Raw genomic sequence first — 20,865 nt, 5'->3', positions numbered from 1 at the left:
TTTACCCTCCTCCTCTGATGTTAGCTACAGCCACTATGCCATGTAAATGCTGCATGAAAAGAATTCGAGAAGGACTAAAAGATGGTTGAATACTCACATTAAAACCACCATAACCATATAAAAGACAAGGAGCATTACCATCTTTGATTACATTCTAAAAAGTAAATTTAAAATCTATAAATACAAGTTTCAATTTATCACAATAATTATTTCATATATAACTTTTTTACTGAAATATAAGAACCAACCTTATCATGAACAATAAACATTGGAATTTTAGTTCCATCTAAACTGTTATAAAATATTTGACTTGTAATAAAATTTGAATTATCAAATCCTGGTACTTTTATTTCTCGAAAAACCTATAAATTATAAGATGACAAAATATTAATTCTTTCACTGTAAACAAATTATATTTGAGTGAGTATTTTATTTTACTGCTTATCTATATCATTTCTTACAATATTTGAAATTTTACATTTTTATATACAGGTCAGTACAGGTAATTCCATCTGCGATTCCTTGACCAATTATTACATTATTCCCTGACTTATTAACGTCTCTGCATTTTCCCTTTCCATTATGTAATATTCAACCAAGTCTATTTAAGCCTATTTTGCACACAATTATATAAATTTTTTAATTAAAAGCACTTTATTCACTTATAGAAAATGAAAAATTTCATCTAAAATCAGTTACGTAGTTGAATTCTTAGAAATCATTTATGTATTCATGAATAAGTTTTTGATAAATACCTCTTGTGTTAGTTGTTTTAACTTTTCTCTATATGTCACCAATATTTTCAAGAGCATTTTTAAGCTAAAATTTTCCCAAAATTCTATAAAACATTCTTCTCCTGTTGTTTAAATTGTCTGACAAGATAATATGCTTTAAATGTTGAAATGACCTCCTCATTAGGGTTTATACAAAAACCAACTTTTTAAAACACCGGTTTTCAAATCTCAACTTTTCTACAAAACCGGTTAAAACTGGTTTTCAAATTTTTACCCAAAAAAAGGAAATAAGAGATATTTACAACTTATTTTAAAACTTTTTAATTTATTTAATATTTGTAACATTTCAAGGATATAACAAAATATAATCGACCAATGTCTACACAAAACAAAACAAAAAAAATGCTAGAATACTACTTTAAAATATAAGATTTACTCCATAGAAAAGCATTAAAAAATGAATAACAATGAATGCCTACAAAATATTATTTTAATTCTTATTTTTCCTAAGAAAATATGATTTTAGAAAGCAAAGAACTTCTATAGATCTATCGCTCAACCGTGTCCTTATTTTGCACACAAAATTGCCAGGTATAGAAAAAAACTCTTGCTACTGAGCTGGGTTTAATCATCTTTAAAGCATTAAATAATAAATCAAAATTTTTCCTTATTCTGTTTGTACCCTCTGATACAAAAAAACTACTTATTTAGTGTCCTAGAGCTGGGTGAAGTCACTTATTCAAGTTTTTGAAGATATTTAAGTAATCGATCTCGCATGACCCAATTTTAGGGGGCTGTATTCGCAAAGGGTCGCTTGTAGAAGTATGGTTCCTTTTAACTTTTTTGCTCCTATGGATATGCTCTACAGCTCTGATAAGGGTCCAACTGTCTCATTCAGAGCTTGAATTGAGCCAAATTGGCTGAAGAATAAAGAAATTTTTTGTTTTGTAGTTTTATGAAACTTAGTATTTAACAATATTCCCGTTTTGTGCCAGAGACAATTTTGTGTCAAAATGTTGATGTTCTTAATCAAATAATTAATTAATTTTTATGTTTTACGTATAGGCTCAAAAACTGGTTTTTTTACTTGGGAAAACCCAGTTTTCAAATTATATAAATTTCTTCAAAAAACTGGGTTTTAAAAACCAACAAACCCTATGCCTCATCTACAATCTAGAATAATGCAGCTATATGGTTTAAAAAAAATAACTAACATTTTGATAAAAATCATTACGTTTTGCTAGATAACCAGGATTATTATCCAACATTAACAAAATTATAAATTTAAGATTTATGTAGCAAAAGAAATCATATGCTTTTTTGATGTTGCTGTTTAAATTTAATCTTAATCAGTAAATTTTTATCTAAATGATTCAAAATGTATTAAGTGTACACCACTGATTTTGTACTAATTTACTTTATAGTTACTTCTGTGTATACTAATTAATTTACTTCTGGTCAGCACAATACAGAAAAATTCCATAAAAATGTTTGAATGGATACACTAACTATAGTTACAAGCACTAACTAATACAATAACTGTAATTACTGTAGTTTATCCATCTAAAAACCATGGCTAAAAAACAAATTAGATTCTATGATAATTTTAAAGCATATAAAATTTAATATATAAATTTATATTTATATATTAAATTATATATATTATTAATAGTTACATTAATAATCACATAATAATGTCATTAATAATTACATAATTTTTAAATATATATTTATATATTAACATTGTTATTGAATACAACAACTTTAAATTCTTTGTTATTAAATAAAGAATTACTAGTAGTAAAACTATTTCACCTCAATAATTAAGAAAAATAATTTACTTTTGGTGCTGGTTCTTCAGCTGATAAATCACAATGATAAATAATTCCAGGAGTTAAAAATGATGTAAATTGATAAAATATCTAAAATAGATGAAAAAATGTCTATTATATTTTTATACTTTAGATATTTATTGTAATTGTTAATGTTAAAAGTAATTATAACTCAATTCATAAAAAATTAATTAAATATTACAAAAAAGAAAATAACTGAGATCAGGGCATTAAACCCTGATACGTTGACACCAGATGTGAAAAGCAGGACCTTGTCAAGATAAACACCCAAACTCCCGACACCAGAATGTGAAAATGGCTTTTCGTTCAGGATGGGTTAATTAAATTAGACAAAGGAGATCGGCAAAATCTCTGTCTAATATGTCAGGAGCCTGACACCAGTTAGGATAAATTTTCGTATCGCATCCTAACTCGTGATTTGTATTGATATAGGAAGAAATGAGAACCGATAATAGAGTTATACCTTATATAAAAATAACTGGACTCAAACCAGGAATATTACAAAAGATACACTGGACAACAAAAAAATAACACACCATGAAGGACTTGTTGGATTTGAATAAAAATTGGTATGTTGCATCATCATAGCTAGATATGTAAATGATTAGCTTTTGGAATCAGGTTCTTGTGTTGTATTGCCACCAGAGGGTGGAAAAGTGCTTCCTCTGTCTGGTATAAAGGTGCACGCTGTGACAACTTGTGCATATGTCCTGTGCTTGTGTTAATGGTTGTGACTTTGGTGAGTGACAGACATGCCTCTATGACACATTCGACGGCCTTACACTCAGTTAAGTGAGTTTGAGAGAGGTCGCATTGTTGGATTGAGAGGAAGAGAATGGTCATATCGCCGGATTGGCTGCCATCTGAACCATTCTGATGGAAATGTTAGGATGTGTTATGAGCAGTGGGGATGTAGGGGAACGCATGAATGGCAAACAGACTCCGGACGCTATCGACAGACCATCAGGCGAAAGGATCATCTCATTGTATGTCAAGCATGGATAGCGCCTACAGCTTCGTCGTCTACCATTCATGCAGCAGTGGCACCTGTGTTACAAAACCGTGTATCCAGCTGCACCATTTCCAGGCGCTTAGTAGAAGGTGGATTGGTCTCCCGACGGCCAGTATGTGTTCTACCATTAACAGCCACCCACCAATGCCTCCATCTGCAGTGCTGTCGTGCACGACAATCATGGACAGCTACCGACTGGCAGCATATTGTCTTCAGCGACAAATCCCGCTTTTGTTTGGGGGCTCACGATGGCTGTGTGAGGGTATGGTGGCCCACTGGTCAAGGCGTCAACCAGCCTATACTGTGGAGCGGCACACGGGCCCAACCCCTGGTGTTATGGTGTGGGGAACCATAACATACGACAGTAGGACACCTCTAGTTGTCATGCAAACTACCCTCACAGCCCAACGATATGTGCAATACAACCTCCGGCCACATGTGTTGCCCCTCATGGCAGGGCTTCCGACAGGCATATTCCAGCAGAATAATGCCCAGCCACACACTGCAGCGGTCTCCCAAGCATGCCTACATAACATTGCCACACTTCCTTGGCCTGCACGGTCTCCAGATTTATCATTAATCGAACATGTGTGGGACTACCTGGGACGCCAGCTGTGACAGCCGCGGGATCTGACACATCTTGAGTCCCAGTTGCATCACGTGTGGGCAGATATGCCACAGAACATTATATGGAACCTTTATGCCTCCATGCCGAGGCGTATCACAGCTTATATCCGCACTAGAGGCAGCACAACGGGATATTAGTGCTGCACTGTATTGAACATTACTGCACAATAAAGTATGTTTTTGCTTTATGGTTGCAATCATATACCTGTCTAGCTATGACAATGTCACATACCAATTTTTGTTCAAATCCAACAAGTCCTTCCTGGTGCATTATTTTTTTGTTGTCCAGTGTATATTTTTTTTATCAAGTAAACATACATTAAAGAATTATAAATGATTAAAGAATTATGTAAAATTTCTATAAATTCAAACATAGGAAATAAACCATTTCTATTAATATCCCTTTCCTTATTCTAACTTATTCGCAGAAAGAGAGAGGTTACAAACATAGGTTCACATTACCTTGATAGTTTCAATGTTGATTGAAATGAGGTCCAAGAATAAAGGATCTCATTTCAAAAAGTGGTTTGCAACAGGAAAACAAATGGTTTACCATAATCATAACCATCATTTTACAAAAGAGCATGTAACACTATTCGACATATAAGGTGATTATAATTAAAGATGCCCTACTCAGACCTGTCTACAGCCCATTCTTGTGAATGTATTTTGATGAAACTTGGTATATATGTTACATGGACCATGGGAAAAAGAAAAATGCAAAAAAAATTTAGTTTGAATTTTTACCACTAGGTGAAAAAAAATGGCACATGAAGAACAAGAAAAAGAAAATGGAAACACACAAAAGATTTTTATTCACAATATTTGTTCAATGTGCAACCCATTTGCATCAATTACATGTTTAAAACACCTCACAATGCAATCCATTTGCATCAATCACATGTACAAAATGTCTTACAGCATTGTAAGGAGTTTTGAACATGTGATTGATGCAAATGGATTGTACATTGAACAAATGTTGTGAATAAAAATCTTTTGCATGTTTCCATTTTGTTTTTCTTGTTCTTCATGAGCCATTTCTTCACCTAGTGATAAAAATTCGAACTAAATTCTTTTTTGCATTTTCCCTTTCTCCATGGTCCATATAACATATATACCAAGTTTCATCAAAATACGTTTACAAGAACGAGCTCTAGACAGGTCTGAGTAGGACAACTTTAATTATAACCACCATGTATTAATTCTTTTTCTATTTAGAATAACTGTTTATCTTTTTAAATAAAGCTAAATAATTAATGACTGAATTTTATAGCTTACATTAGATAATATATAAACAGATGAACTCCAAGGGATATTATCTGAAATTTAAAATTATAATCTTTCTCTTACAAATAATTAACATCCTGTAGCCAATATGTCTCTTAATTTTTGTCCAGATATAGCGAAAAAAAAATTATCATTAGGAAAGTCTTAACAGCTGATCCAACATTATTTAATAACTTTTTGATCGTAGTGGGCCACATCTCTTAGAAATGCCATATTAATAGATAACAAAAGTTTGTTCTATGCTAGTTGTCTATAATCATTGCCCAATAAAATAATAATTTTCCAGAATCAAAGCAAATTTAAGGATAAGTTTACAGTAAGTAGTAGTAGTCTGCCTAATTCTGTACTTATCACAGAATGATTTAGGTGAAAAATTTGCTTAAAAAACCACTGTATTTTTCCCCTTTGTCTACCAATGATCTTCTTCAAATAAGAAATGCATATAAAATACTTGATCTAATTAACAAATTAAATAATCTAAAGTAATTTTTAATTGATGATACTTTCAGTTTAACAAACAGTGTGATGAGTTTAGAAAATTTTTGTTTTGGCATCAAAGTGTAATTTTTTCTAAATGGAAAGAAAAGAAATAAATTCCTAAATATTTAAGGATTGAAACAAACTCCAATTTATAGTTCTCTAAATAAAATTTATCTATTAACCATATTAATTAAAAACAAATGATAACCTTTCAGCAGTGGGATAGTCAGGTATGGTGCTATCCCTTAGTAGTGGAGAATATACCTGGGAAATTTTTAAAGTATTTTTTCACACAATTTTTCTCATTACCGTTTTGGAAAAAGATTTTGTAAACAGTTATGTCTAGTAAAGAAAAGTCTTTTTTTTTTTATTGTTACACAATTCATTTTTTATGTGAATTTTTTTCCGGTTTTTTGGCTAGTTTTTGGCGATACCCCCAAAAGAATTTAGCGGATATATACGTCCCTCACCACTGCCACACGATCACCTCGACATATATATACATCCCTCACTGCTGAGTGGTTAAAGAAGTTTTAAAACTTTGTCAAACATATTTTCATAATTTTATAACCAAATTTTAATTTCAATTTATGAAAATATAATTTAGATCAAACAACTATTTTAATAAAAATAAATTGTTTCATTAAAATACTTCAGAAATTTATAAAATTAAAACAACAAAACATTAATTGGAACCTATCAAAATGATTTGAATAAATTAAGAGACAGAGAAATTAGGATACATCTACTGCAAATGTAAACTAAAAAATAATGAACTTAATGAAATTTTTCAATATCAAAACATGGTTTGAAATAATTATTATATGAAGAATAAAAATATAGTTTAAAATAAAACAATAAAGAATAATCAATATACTTATATGAGCCATTATAAATGAAAGTGATACAAGTCCATTTTTGGAAAAAAATAAGTTAGTGATAGATTTTTAGTGCAACATAGATGTCCTTTTTTATATATTTAATAACACAGTCAATAGCGTTACAATATCCTCATAAATTAATCAAAAGAATATTAATTGTAAAATGTTATCGAAAGAATGTTTTATTTATTTATTTATTTTTGTTTTTTGAAAGTGGAATAAGTCCATTCGTAATAATCAATAATTATTATTATTGATTATTACAAATGGACTTATTCCAATATTGTACACCGTTGACTGTGGTATTAAATATATAACAAACGGCCATTTATGTCTCAATAAATCTATCACTAACTTCACTTTCATTTATAACGGCTCATTTTTTTTTACATTAAAATGAGTATTTATTTATTGTGACATCATCACAATGCCAGGCTGCAGTTTTCAACCAAATCATATTTTTAATTTAATTTAAAATATATGCTCTCCATCTCAAATTAATAGTGGTTTGCCCCTGTATGGACAAGCCATTACTAATTTGAGATGGATAACATATCTTGTTAACAACAGAGTTGTGCCAGTCATCTATCTAACACCTTTCAGGGAAAACTTTTTGAACTGAAATAACATTACTTCTGGCTTGCACTGGAAAATTGTATATGGTTAATCGAGGCCTCCTGCCACTAAGCTTTTCATATCTGGTCTCAGCTTTCATCCATCTAATTCTGTTCTCAAGATTAAAGAAGGACAGACAAACACAAGAACGACAGTGGGACTTTGTAGATCTACAATCTTTCAAATTCTTTCAATCTACAATCTTTCAAATTGTAGCCTTTTGGGGCTGCAATTTGAAAGATTTGGATACATTTTAGAAAATTAAATTATAAATTCAAAATTGTTATTATTCATACTTTTCAGAATTTGTTATTATTGAAAGTGGTTTAAGTCCATTTGCACCAAAAAAAAAAAAAAAATTGTTTATTTTATTTAACAGTTTTATTAATTATTATTACATTATAAAATTTAAAAAGTTTAGTTTTAAAAACATTACCTGAATTTATTAACATTTGTCAATATTTTACAGTTTATTCAAATGTAAACCCTTAAATATCTCAATACATGAATAAATGGAATTATACCACTTTCATTTATATTCAACCTTTCTTACATTCTTTTAATAGAACTTGCATAATGTAAAATGTTACAAGTTTTTTTTTATACAACTAATTTTTTTATTCATTTAAAATAGCAATAAAAAAAATTATATAACAAACTAATTTTAAATGATGATAATTATAAATTAAATATTAAAAAAGAACAAGCAATTATTTATTGTGACATTGTCACAATGCTGGACTGCAATTTTTAATTATCTTTTAACTTAATAAAAATCACAACTTTCAGTCCATACTAGAAGGTCATATATAGTTAATCAGGGTCTCTGTCTTATCCTTAAACTTTCCATATCAAATCTGGATTTAGCAGTGTCTTGCCCCTGAATATCATGCTTCTCCTGATAACAATTGAGCCATGCCAGTCATCTAAGTCCATTCTGGAGAAAATTTTGAAATGAATCATGTGACTTCCAGTCTAGACTGAGAGTTAGTGTATAGTTAAACAAGACCACAGCACTCCATATCTGGATTTCATTGGAAATGTATAGGTTGGGCTACAATTTGAAAACTGTAGCCCAATTTGTAATAGATTTATTAATAATAAAAAATGCTTTTTCCTAATTAACATTTTATAGATGTTCAATATCTGAAAACACTAACCTCTTCATCCTTCTTTTTGCCAGAATATCCTGTAATTGTTCCAACATCTAAAGGAAAATCTATTAGTTTATCTCCAGATTTTAAACTGTGTAAATGTAAAACATTCTGAAAAAGAACACTCTAGTTAATGACATATATTCATATAAAATAATTTTAAAAAATTAAAAAATGCAGACAAAAAAATGTGTATGAAATACATTTATTTAAATTTTAAAACTGTTGAGAAGAATTAAAAAAGAAAAAAAAGGTCTATTTTAACAGATAACACACATACATTAATCAGATTTTTTATTTATTTATTTTTGAATACAATAGGTAGAGTCGTTGACTTAAGATTACCATCCCCAGATATAATAATGATACAATAGTGACTTTGTTGAAAATAAATAGCAGCAAATAATAATAGTAAAAATAATTAAAATGAAAATAAAACAGTTAAACAAGACAATCAAACATGAAAATTTAAAACAAATAAAATTACAAATAGCCATAGAGTGGACATTGTATGTAAAATTAAGATAAAAGCAGCAAAAATCAGACACTAAAACAAGATGCAAAAGGTATAAAATAATTTACAGAATTTTATAAACTGTATAAAATTATAAAACAAACACACTTCAATTTGAGAAATATTAAAAGCAGCATGATAGGAACATATAAAAAAGCTTTATCAAAGAGAAGAATGCTATAAAAATATTTAAAATATAAGATACAGTAAAAATATTCATTTCAATCTTTTAGTAATGGAAGGACCCAACCTAGACCTGACAACTCTGCTGCAGTCAGTATATGGCATATTAGAAAATTTATTTAATGAGAGGTAAACCTTGTTTAAGATGAGTTCATTTTTTCAGGTAGAGATGGAGAAGTTGCAGACCAAATAGTAACACAATAATCAATAAAATGAGTAAAAGTTAGCAAAACAAACAAACAAAGAAAAGTCGAGGACTAAACGATTAGAGATGTGGTGGCAGAATTGCCAGAGGATACCTCTTCTGATGACAAGATTCTTAATAAGTTTGCTGATGTGGTCTGAAAAGGTAAGGTATAAGGCATTTATTGAATATAACTACAAGATTGCAAATCATCCCAACATAAGTAACTGAATAATTAGATAGAGAATGGATAGAAGGTTATGTACCAGCAGCACATAATGCATAGCCAACATTTAGGTAGATTATTTTTCAGGTTAACCTATCCCAGGAATGTCCAACCTGTGACCCACAGGCCACACTGCGGCCCATTGCATCCTAAATTTTTTAGGTACATTTTTATTTCTTTTGGTAAAGAATATTGTAAAAATTATTCACGTTTCACTGGACACACTTTGATGTCGTAATGACATAATTGGTGCTAGAAACTTACTGTACTACCCTACATGCATAACATACTGTTGTGAACAATTCTTTTTGCACATGAAAAACATCAAAACTGCTGAAAGAAATAGGTTGAGTGATTCTCATTTAAATAACATTCTTAGAATTAAGACTAGTACCATAAAAGCAGATATTGACAATATTATAAAAGGAAGGCAATGTCAAAACTCGCATTGAATTTATATCTATTTTGTGTGAGTATAATTTGTTTTTATTGCCAATAATTCAGTATTTTATGTAATTACTGTATATAAATTTGTTATTAAAATTTGATATTTATATTCTTGAACTTGTTAAATGCATACATTTATTTAAAGTACCTTGTGGCCTGCTGAATATATGTAAATTTCTAATTTGGCCCATTAGGAAAAAAGGTTGGACAACCCTGACCTATCCCATGTTGAAATTTTTCTCTGTTGCATCTCACGCCAAGTTGAATTTTTGTCAATGTTAAGCCTAACAAAAATCACACATTTTTGAAAAAATAACCATGGCTATTGTATTGTCCGAAATTATTTTTTAATTTATACAAACAAAATAGATATATTAATAAATGTAAAAACAAAAAAAGTATATTTTGGAAGTTCGTTTTAACATAAAAATTATAATGATAGCGACATCTAGTTTCAAAAACATTCTGATGCTGAAATGAGATATCTTAAGTCCACCGGTCAAGGTCAGTAGGTCATGACCCAAGATATGTTAGGAATAACACAGGACAGGTTAAGAGATTCAAGATTATTATTCAATAACTTAATGTCATTTTAGAAAAGACTTGAATTCAAATTAATCATTTCCATACTATTTGCAAATAAAATGTTAGAAGTGATATTGGCCTTGTAACAGTGTAATCAATATAACATATAAACAAAATACTGTTTGGGACAGAGCCTTGAAAGATGCCACACATTGAAAAACATGGAAGAAAAAATCTCAAGCTTAACACTAAATGATTGTAACACAAAGTAATTATTGAGCCAATTTATAATCAAAGGATGAATATCCAAAACTATAAAATATCCAGCAGCTGAAACAGTAACATTGGAATTGAAGGCTTGTTTAATGTCTAGATAGTTAATAAAGAATGGTAACTTACATTCCAAATTATCAAGAATAATTTGCTAATCAAAATACTTCAGAAAATATGTTTTCTTATTTGATTTATTAGAAATGATATTTGGATTTGTCCTAATTTTATAAGCTAACTTAACCACAGTTGCTTAAACAGAAAAATTGCAAAAATAACTGAATATATATATTTTTTTAATCATTACTTTTCTTTCATTTAAGAACAAACTTGCATATCTAAAAATTTTACAAGCATTTTTCAATTCATGTATTTATCCAAAAATCATCATACCATTTGCAATAAGCAGAAAACTAAAACTTTTAAATTGTATAATTTTAATCAAATAAATATTTATTCTTACTTTAACATCTTGAATGTAACATATAACCAATTTATCCTTATTTACACAGGCAGCCCAATCTAATACGTTCTTCGAATGTTCTTTTATTAGTTCTGTCCACATTTCCTTTCAAAAATTTGTTTATATTATATAAATAATTATATACACAAATAATCTTTAGTTATTTAATTTTATGAATATTAAAATATTATAATACCTCATTTGGTTGATTTAAATCAATATTTACTAAACGAAAACATGGAGCATTTTTGTTTGTACGAATAGTACATATAGAATTCTCATTTGTAACATATTCATATTCTGCTTCAAAACGATCAACAATAGTAGTCAATGGTAGAATACCTGATTCAGAAAAATTTTTAAACTTAGCAACAATAAATCAATTTGCAAATTAAGAGTAAATTTTTGCATTTAAGATTAATAATATAATTAAATTCAGTTATATCACCTGTTATTCCATTTGGAAGTGATTTCAGATCACAAAAATACAATAAATTATCTTTACATCCTTCCCGAATAATTACAATCAAATAACGACCACAATCACTTACAACTGCTCCTCTAAAAATAATAAATTTTCTTTTGAAATGAGTAAATACTTAAAAAATAAATTTCTACTTAATTTCTAGAAAATTTTTAATTACTAAAAACTCTTCCAATATGTAAGCTGAACGTATGTATAATAATCATATATCCCCACTTTTTCCAGCAGCAACACTTTCTGATGTCAATAGGCATGAATGTTATTCCAAACTTTTATTTTATTATAGACATTTGAATTGATTAATGTTGAAACCTGATGCAGGCCTACAAATGCTGCCAAAAACATTCACACATTAAAGTATTGCTGCTGGAAAAGGTGTGGATGGTGTGATTTATTATAATTACTATAAAGTAAGATAACTACAAAAGTATATTCAAAACAAGAAATAATCAAAATAACTATAGTGTAACCACTAGTATTACAAAACAGTGCAAAAGCTCACAAGGATTAAATATTCGTTTCCTTCAAATGAAACAAACTGTATCGACAACACTGACAATATAGAGGGAAAGTAGGGCACCAGTGTACAGTTGGAAGGAATATACCTCTTTAGATTCTTCAAGCCCTATGGTGAGTGTATTATATCTGTAAATCCTTGTATATAATAAATCACATACTTGCATTGGATGTCTGAGTCTATGTTTCATTTGAAGGAATCAAATATTTAATCAATTAAAATATTTTAAAATTTCTATTAACTATATTTAAAACAGCATAATTTAATTTCAACCAATAAATTTGACACACTCAACAAACTGATATTTGGATAAAATAAATTTTTGCTCAATCTAATATAAAATTTAAAAATTAGAATGATGAACAATGTAGATAAAAATAATGAAAAGCCAAATATTTCATAAGTCAATTTCAAATAATAAAATGAAGTAGACAAAACTAATAAATAAATAAATAAATAAAATTAATGAACCTATCATCACAGAATAAATTCGAAACTTTATCATCTTTTAATGAATCTTCACAGGCTTAAATATTTATTTAAAAAATTTAATCCTATTTTTTTCAAATGTTACTCATTTATTTAATTAATTAATTAAATTTATTTAATCATTAATAACATTAATGATCAAATAAATTGGCAAGTCTATTTATTAATTATTTATTAAGTTATTAAGTTCATATGTATAAACATCACTAAGCCTGATGTATTAATAATAAATAAATTTCTTCCAGAATATTCTAAATTAACTAGTAAATATTATAATTATTAAATTTAATAAAAAATGGTGCCTAACACTTACCTACAGTACCAAATTACTTAATAGTTAATCATTAATAATAGCACTTAATTTGCCCAATTAATTATGGTGATTGTTTGGTTTATTAAGTTGATAATAACTTAAATCAGTATTAGTTATCCATTGTAAATAGAAGAATCAGTAATGTTTGGTCTATAACTAATTACTATTACATTCTACTGTACTAGATATCAAGAAATGTGAATAGAAATTTAGAAACAATAATAATTAATCATTTATAAATTTCAGTATAAAGTAAATGCTCACACATATATTACAAATAATACAAAAAATGAGTGCCATTATCTGTATTATGTGGTTGTTTTTATATGCCTAAAGATTAATGAAATTTTAACATTAATTGAAGACTAACAGATAAACAAAAATAATTATTTAATAATTACTTGTTCAAAATTATTTTTTAAATATCCAATAAAATCATATACATTTAAGTAAAAATGTAATAAATTTTCTTGTATCTAAACAATTATAAATAATTACTTACATCAACCATTTAGGATGTTCTGGCAGTTCAACACACAAAATATCTTCTGACTGATCTGTTCCTATTCTATGATAATACAATTTTTGATTTTCATTTTCAATTGTCTCTCTTCCATCATTTTTGCCTTTAATTGAAGGATATCTCTAAAATAAAATTTATAAATATTTGAAAGCAGTTTATAACAATTTGACTATATTAATATAAAACCTTTTCAGATAGTTGACTGTTTCCTAATTTAACAGATTTATAATCTTTAAAGACTTATTTTCAATTAAATATGAAGCTTAATATAATGCTATTAATTTTAGTTTTCATTTAATAAAATTGTAGTTAACTGTGGATGCCTCATCATCCACAGTTAACTTTAATTTGTAATGCACTCATGCATTACAAATTAAAATAAAATTTATGGAGGGTCAAAATTATCTCAGATGAAAACCATAATTTTATTTGTCAAAATAGTTTATTTAAACCTTTTCTTTTTAGTCAAGTTTCTATTGTTCAGGATATACAGTGCCATAACTAGACTTTGTACATAAGTTATTACATAATTCAATAATTAATTTGCATCCATAATGCATCATAAATTTAACTGAAACCATCTGCTTTATGATTTCTAATATTTTGGAATACTCCTCATATGATTGATTGATATATTAATCTATTATTTCATGCAGTAATCACGAGATAAGTTTGAAATTTAATATCTTGGGATGGATAAAGATTAAGAAGCAAAATTTGGCATGGTAACTCATATAAGGAGCATTAATGCTATCAAATTTTCATAGTTAAAGATCAAGGGGATTGGAAGACAAAAGGATGCCATGTTTGACTAATGAAAATTTTACTTGTTATTGGTATTTACAACTTTTTTAGAAACTAATCTCTACCATTAAAATTAAGCCTTTTGCCTTTTTATAATAGTTCATAATACATAGTAAAATAAACATTACTTTTTAATAAAATCTCATAATACATAATTTCAGCTTTGTGATAATGTATCTTTAGTGTTTCTTAAACTTAAGTATTCTTTGTGAGGAAAGTTATGCAACTCATTGCTAGTTTAAACAAACAAAATTTTATAATACAAAAACTATTTTGTTTGTAAAAACACATCTAGAATAAGTACAAAAATTTGATTAAATACACAATATTAAACTATTAAATGTTAATAAAAATGAAGAAAAGGGTCTGTTTTACTTTAATGTCCATCATTAATGAAAGAATTTTAATGGTTAAAACAAACTTCCAGGTTCTAGACAGATCATCTAAAACTTTGAGATTAACACATTCTCCAATCAAACTGATTATAGGTACTCTTATACATTAGTACAGAGTATCCATAATTCCAATAAATCTGAGAATCTTCACACTTTATAAATGCAGTTAAAGTAATTTTAGATCTCTATTTCAACACTGTATCCATTGATTTGTTCCTGCAGATACTTAATTTTAATAAAATAATTAATGAACACAGTATTAGATAATCTAGAATTAAAATGCTAGATATATCTAATAGTCTGTATATCAACCCAAAGATCATTCTAGGCTAAAATATCTTTCATATTCCCAATTTATAATTATTAGTTAACTCTAAAAATACTCTAAAAATTACTACTCATTACTACTTTAAAAATATCAAAAAATAAATTTTGTTTTTAGCTTAACTAGAATCTAGTAAAAGTAATTTCAACTGAATTACAACATGAACATTTCTCTACCATGTTATGTATGGTAAATCTTATTCTGAATTTTCTCCATAATATATACCACAAACTAACTGTGTAAAAACAATTACTATACAATATAATAATCAATAAAAATAATACAATATCTGTTAAATATCAAAAATTTAATATGATAAATATTTAAAAATTATGATATACTGTATTTTCTGGCATATAAGTCGACTTTTTAACCCAGGAAAATCTTCTCAAAAGTCAGAGTCGTCGTTTTACGCCCAGTCGTCTTATATGCCAGAAAATACAGTAGATCTTATATGGCGAGTATATCCCAAACTCTATATTTTAACTGTAAAAGTCGGGGTTGTCTTATATGCCAGAAAGTATGGTAATTTACAAAGATTTATTTTTCTATAAAAAGATTTATTTAAACAACATTTTTTTTATTAGTTTCAAGTTTTTTTAAGTACTTAAAATCAGAACATAAACTTTCAGTTACTATTTTAATAAAAATCTAACCTAAAAATTTTTTTATAAAATAATATATATGTTACAGTAAAAACCCATTTTTAGTTAAAATGTGTTTTAACTAGTTGAAACTAGTTTTTACTGGATGTCATTGTTAAAACTAGAATTTAGTGCTAGTCAAAAATGAATTTGAGTTAAAATTAGTTTTAACTAGACAAAACGGGTTTTAACAAAATGGCTTAGTAAAAACTGTTTCGACCAAGGTCATTCAGCTAACATGTTCCTATAGTGTATGATGAATTTAGTATCGCAGACATCTTGTTTATGTTTATTTTGCGATCCCTCCTAAGGCGATATAGGTCAGTCAGGCGATATTATTTTAAAAATTCACCAAAAATCAAATTATCATTATATCTATATGAAAAAAATTACTTACATTTATTAATATCTTTAGTTTTAAATACGATATTTTTCAATACATTTTATTAGAAAAATTTATAAGAAAAAAAAATAATATATATCAGAACTAACACATAAACTTGATAATTTGTAACATTTTGTGAAAATTAACATTGTCCAGTTACATACTTGTTTGCTGGCGCTGAGCCAGAAAGACATATCGAATTGTACAAAACAATATTCTACAACACTTATGCATGTATGTTTATTCGTTGTGAAATTATTGCACATTATATCAAACATTTGTTTGAAATCAAAATTTTATACTGCTATCAACTAATATAATGAATTATTATACTTTATTCACTTCATATCGAACGAGATTATATCTGTTGTTAATAAATTTTACAAAAATTGATATTTACCAAAGTAACGATGAATCGATACCCTCGAAGTTTTGCTTAAAAAGCCAGGGTACCGATTGATCGGTGCCTTCAGGGACAAAGGGTTAATTAATGTTAATAACACAGATGTGTGACCAATATTTTCAATAAATATCGTATTAAATAATACAAATGTTTTAATCCCAATCATCACTTTATTTATTTCCCCCAAACATATTTATGTAGCTAAAATTAGTTTTAACTAATGTTAAAAGTTAAAACTAGTTTTATCTAAAATCAAAACATGTACAGTAGTAAATTCTAGTTTTAACTAGACAAAACGGGTTTTAACGATGACATCCAGTAAAAACTGGTCTCAACTAGTTAAAACGCATTTTAACTAAAAACGGGTTTTTACTGTAACATATATAACAAAACTTACAATTTAATAATTTTTTTGCTAAAATCTTATAATCTAGAATAAAAGAGCATATATGAAATGAATTTCATATAGCAAGGCCAACTGAAACTTTTTTTTTATGATAATTATTTTAGTAAAAAAACAATAAATATAATCAATATATAATATAATATATATTATCTTATCAAGTAAGTATAATTAAAGTACTAAGAGAAAATATTTTGTTTTTCACAAGTGGTGTTTTATAAAATATTTTGAATAAAATAGTTAATGCAACTAAATTTAAAAATTATCCAAATTTTTATAATTTTTCTATTGTATTAAAAAGAAACATATCATTGTATGTGTCATACAATAATTTAATGTACAGAAAATTTCAATAATAATTTAACAGAATCTGATGCAAGGAAGTTTAAGAGTATATCTAATTTAAATTAGCTTACTGAATAAAAAAATCCCTTGTGATCATGTGTCCATGCAATTGCTGAAAATTTAATATTTTCTAAAACTTCTGGAAAATCTTCTCCTGTTTCAACACGTTTCACCTATAAAAAATTTACTATTTTTAGATCATCATAAAATATTACTATATATTTTTTTAAATTAACAATTATACAGTAAAATGTGTTTATGTTGGAAACCATTGGTTCCATTAAAATGTGTCCAATTTAGACAGATGTCCAAGATATAGAGTGAGTAGTTTTGGTCTGAAAGTATGAAAATTAATTTAAATTTGCAAGCATAGTGTGCCTATTCTAAGATGTATGAAGCAAAATGTGTCTCCGTTGAATGGATAACATTAAAAATACATCACTTTTCAAATAGCTTCTTGCAATTTTTGTAGTATGTTGAAATATGTATCAGTGTTTTTGTCTTCTGTAGCATGAATTCCATGAAAATTAGTCTTCCTATATTCCAGAGCAAACTTATAACTTTTTGGTAGATTGTTAATTCCATTGTTAATTTGTTTGGATTTTTTTTATTTTTGGAAAATTCACATATCATATCATATATATATATATATATATATATATATCTACTCTGCTGACAATTTGTTTGCTTTAGTATTAATATACCATATCTCACTGCCAATCACAATTTGTTTCCAAAAAATATGTTCTCTTATCAATTACACTATGAAGAGACAGGAAAACAATAAAATGATTTGTCATTTAATAGTTTTCTTGCATCTTTATGTTCATCATTGTTGCATACAGTAATACCCCAAACTTACGCGATAGGTGGGACCGAGCGATAACCATGTAAATCAAATTCACGTAAATCGAGGTATAATTTTGCATATAAATACATACAAATTATTTTTAATTGGGGCCGGAGACTAAAGAAAACAATAATTTAGAAAAAAATGTTTAATAAAATCTTAGATAATACATATATAACATATGTATTATATTATTAAAATCATAAACCGAAGTTATTTTGATGTAGAAGACTTCATAAAATCTAACAAATTTGTCTGACAGCGCAAAGATTCTTTTTTCTCCCGCAAAATTTCCTTGTAGCATGCTAATAATTTTTTTATTTCTCGTTTTGTAGAAGAAATGCACTCTGCATTGGAGTCTATATTTTCTAAAATTTCTAACCCCTTTTTATTTTTGTATCAAAGTCTTTAATAATGTTAACTTTACCTTCCAAAGATGAAGTTTTTCTTTTCTTGTTTGATGCAGAAGAATCAGTTCTACTTCGTTTGGATGACTTAGTAGTGTCTCTCAAGTCTCCATAGATATAACAAACACAGACATAAATAACATAGTATGCTATGCGTCAATTCCGCGCGACACGTCCGAACGTGTAAGCTGAACAATAGTGTGGGGGAGTGAGTAAACAATAGCTGCATGTTGCTCAAACAAAAGACAAATCGATGAAATTTAAAAATCAATCAGGGTAGTGTAAGTTGAGGTATTACTGTATTTCCTTGTAACTTAGCTTTTCATAGACAATGTTATTATCTATTTTCAACAAAATCTTTAATTAAAATTTAATTCCACCTTCAATTTTCCAAAATTAATTTTTTTAATGTGATATATTCATTACAATTAATGAAATGTTTGGACCATCATTTCAACCTTTACCACAGATACTTGTTCTTCCACTATTAAATTTATGTATCATTCTACCATTGTTAAACAATCAATGCATTATCACCATTCATTGTTATCACTTATGAACTTTAATGGATAAACATTCTTCATCTATAAAAATTGAACAACACTGCATATTCTAATACAGAATCAAATGGAATTAGAATTTCAACTAAACAACTGCTGTCAATAACATCAACAAATATATCATTATTGTAAATTTTCTAAATAAATAAAAATGTATAATCTAAGAACCTTACTTTTTGAATTACTACTGTAAATAATTTTAATAAAAATTTTTACATTCTAAGCAATAATTATAAAACTAAACATTAATAAATTGTTTAAAGTTTAATGAAGTGTTTGAATTAGTTTCTTAAGAAGTCAATTATTTTATCTTCAATAAAGATTTAAGTTTCTAAAGTCAATAAATTTCAATAAATAGTTTCAAATCAAATTAAATTGAATTCATGCTTTAACTGACAATTATAAATTGAATCATTCAACTAAATATTCATACAATTGAATGTGTGTCAATTCATATGCTTGTTGTTGGCATATAAATTTAAAGAAAAGAAAAAAAAAACAATCTAATTGAAATTTGAATTTTTCATATTTGTATACAATAACAAGCTTCTAACCTTAATTTTAACCCAGTCAGATCCACTACTACTTAGACCATATGCAAAATATTCACCATCTTCAGAGAAAGAAGTAATACTTAAAGATACTGTGCCATCTTCAGAGAGTTCATTTGGATCAAAAAATATTCTTGGTTCACCATCTAATTTATCCAATATATATAATACACTAGAGTGAAAAAAAATTATAAATTATTAACTATTAGAATATAATTATGAAAAACTATAAATTAAAATCATTCACAATACAATATTTATTTCAAATGAATATATAAAAATACCTAACTATAAATACATTAACTATTAATTAAAATATTAATAAATTGAAAATATAATTTTAAAACATTTCATTTATTCATTATCAAAGAATATTGATTTATAAAAAATTTATTAAATACAGTATTTTAAGTTTAACAAAAGACACAAATTACTATTTAACTTTACAACAGATGTTGAAAACAGCTTCCTCTAACCTGGATACAGTTTCATACCATTTCATAACATCTGTAGTCACTTTATAAAAACTTCATTCACTTATGTTTGAAATCTCTCTTTCAATGTTTGCCTTCAAATTTTCAAGTGTGTAAGAATTGTTTTTAAGCACAGTAGCTTCCGATATCCCCAAAATTAAAAATCAGGAAGTGCAAGTGAAGATAACTTTCTCAGAGATTTTCTGGATGTTAAATGTGAGCATTTAACATCCAGGACACATTATCAAGAATTTCAGCAGTTAATCAAATCAAACAAATAATGTATTGTTGACCTGTTAGGAACTGCAGTCTGAGGAACCTTCAACTGAAACTTCTCTCAAACCTTGTGAGACCTATATGCAAAATAAGACTCAACAATAAATACACGTTCGTCTTTAGAAGGTGACATATCTGACAACAATGCAACAATGATTAAGTGAGACTAGTGTATGACCAGATTACTTCAAGGGTTAGAGGCCATTAACTTTCAGTGCAGGGTTGCCAACCTGCCTAATATGATGACTAAAGTGTAATTGCAC

General features: G+C 27.5%; 1 protein-coding gene across 1 annotated transcript in view; it reads right to left on the bottom strand.

Annotated features, from left to right (window-relative positions):
- LOC136980348 (prolyl endopeptidase) overlaps positions 1-20,865 on the bottom strand; it is a 44,593-nt gene that overhangs the window by 12,399 nt on the left and 11,329 nt on the right. Inside the window, exons 4-13 of the mRNA XM_067276439.1 lie at positions 19,857-20,025; positions 17,557-17,658; positions 13,761-13,903; positions 11,904-12,016; positions 11,652-11,797; positions 11,456-11,560; positions 8,650-8,754; positions 2,576-2,656; positions 249-362; positions 6-154 (exon numbers count right to left, since the gene is read on the bottom strand). Coding sequence (XP_067132540.1) covers positions 6-154; positions 249-362; positions 2,576-2,656; positions 8,650-8,754; positions 11,456-11,560; positions 11,652-11,797; positions 11,904-12,016; positions 13,761-13,903; positions 17,557-17,658; positions 19,857-20,025 — 1,227 coding nt within the window. The remainder of the gene's footprint in view (positions 1-5; positions 155-248; positions 363-2,575; positions 2,657-8,649; positions 8,755-11,455; positions 11,561-11,651; positions 11,798-11,903; positions 12,017-13,760; positions 13,904-17,556; positions 17,659-19,856; positions 20,026-20,865) is intronic.

This window comes from Centruroides vittatus, unplaced genomic scaffold (genome assembly GCF_030686945.1).
Source record: "Centruroides vittatus isolate TY-2023 unplaced genomic scaffold, ASM3068694v2 contig_694, whole genome shotgun sequence".
Classification (NCBI taxonomy): Eukaryota; Metazoa; Arthropoda; class Arachnida; order Scorpiones; family Buthidae; genus Centruroides; species Centruroides vittatus.
Note: the sequence above shows the minus strand (reverse complement) of the source record. Positions and strands in the feature narration are given on the sequence as shown.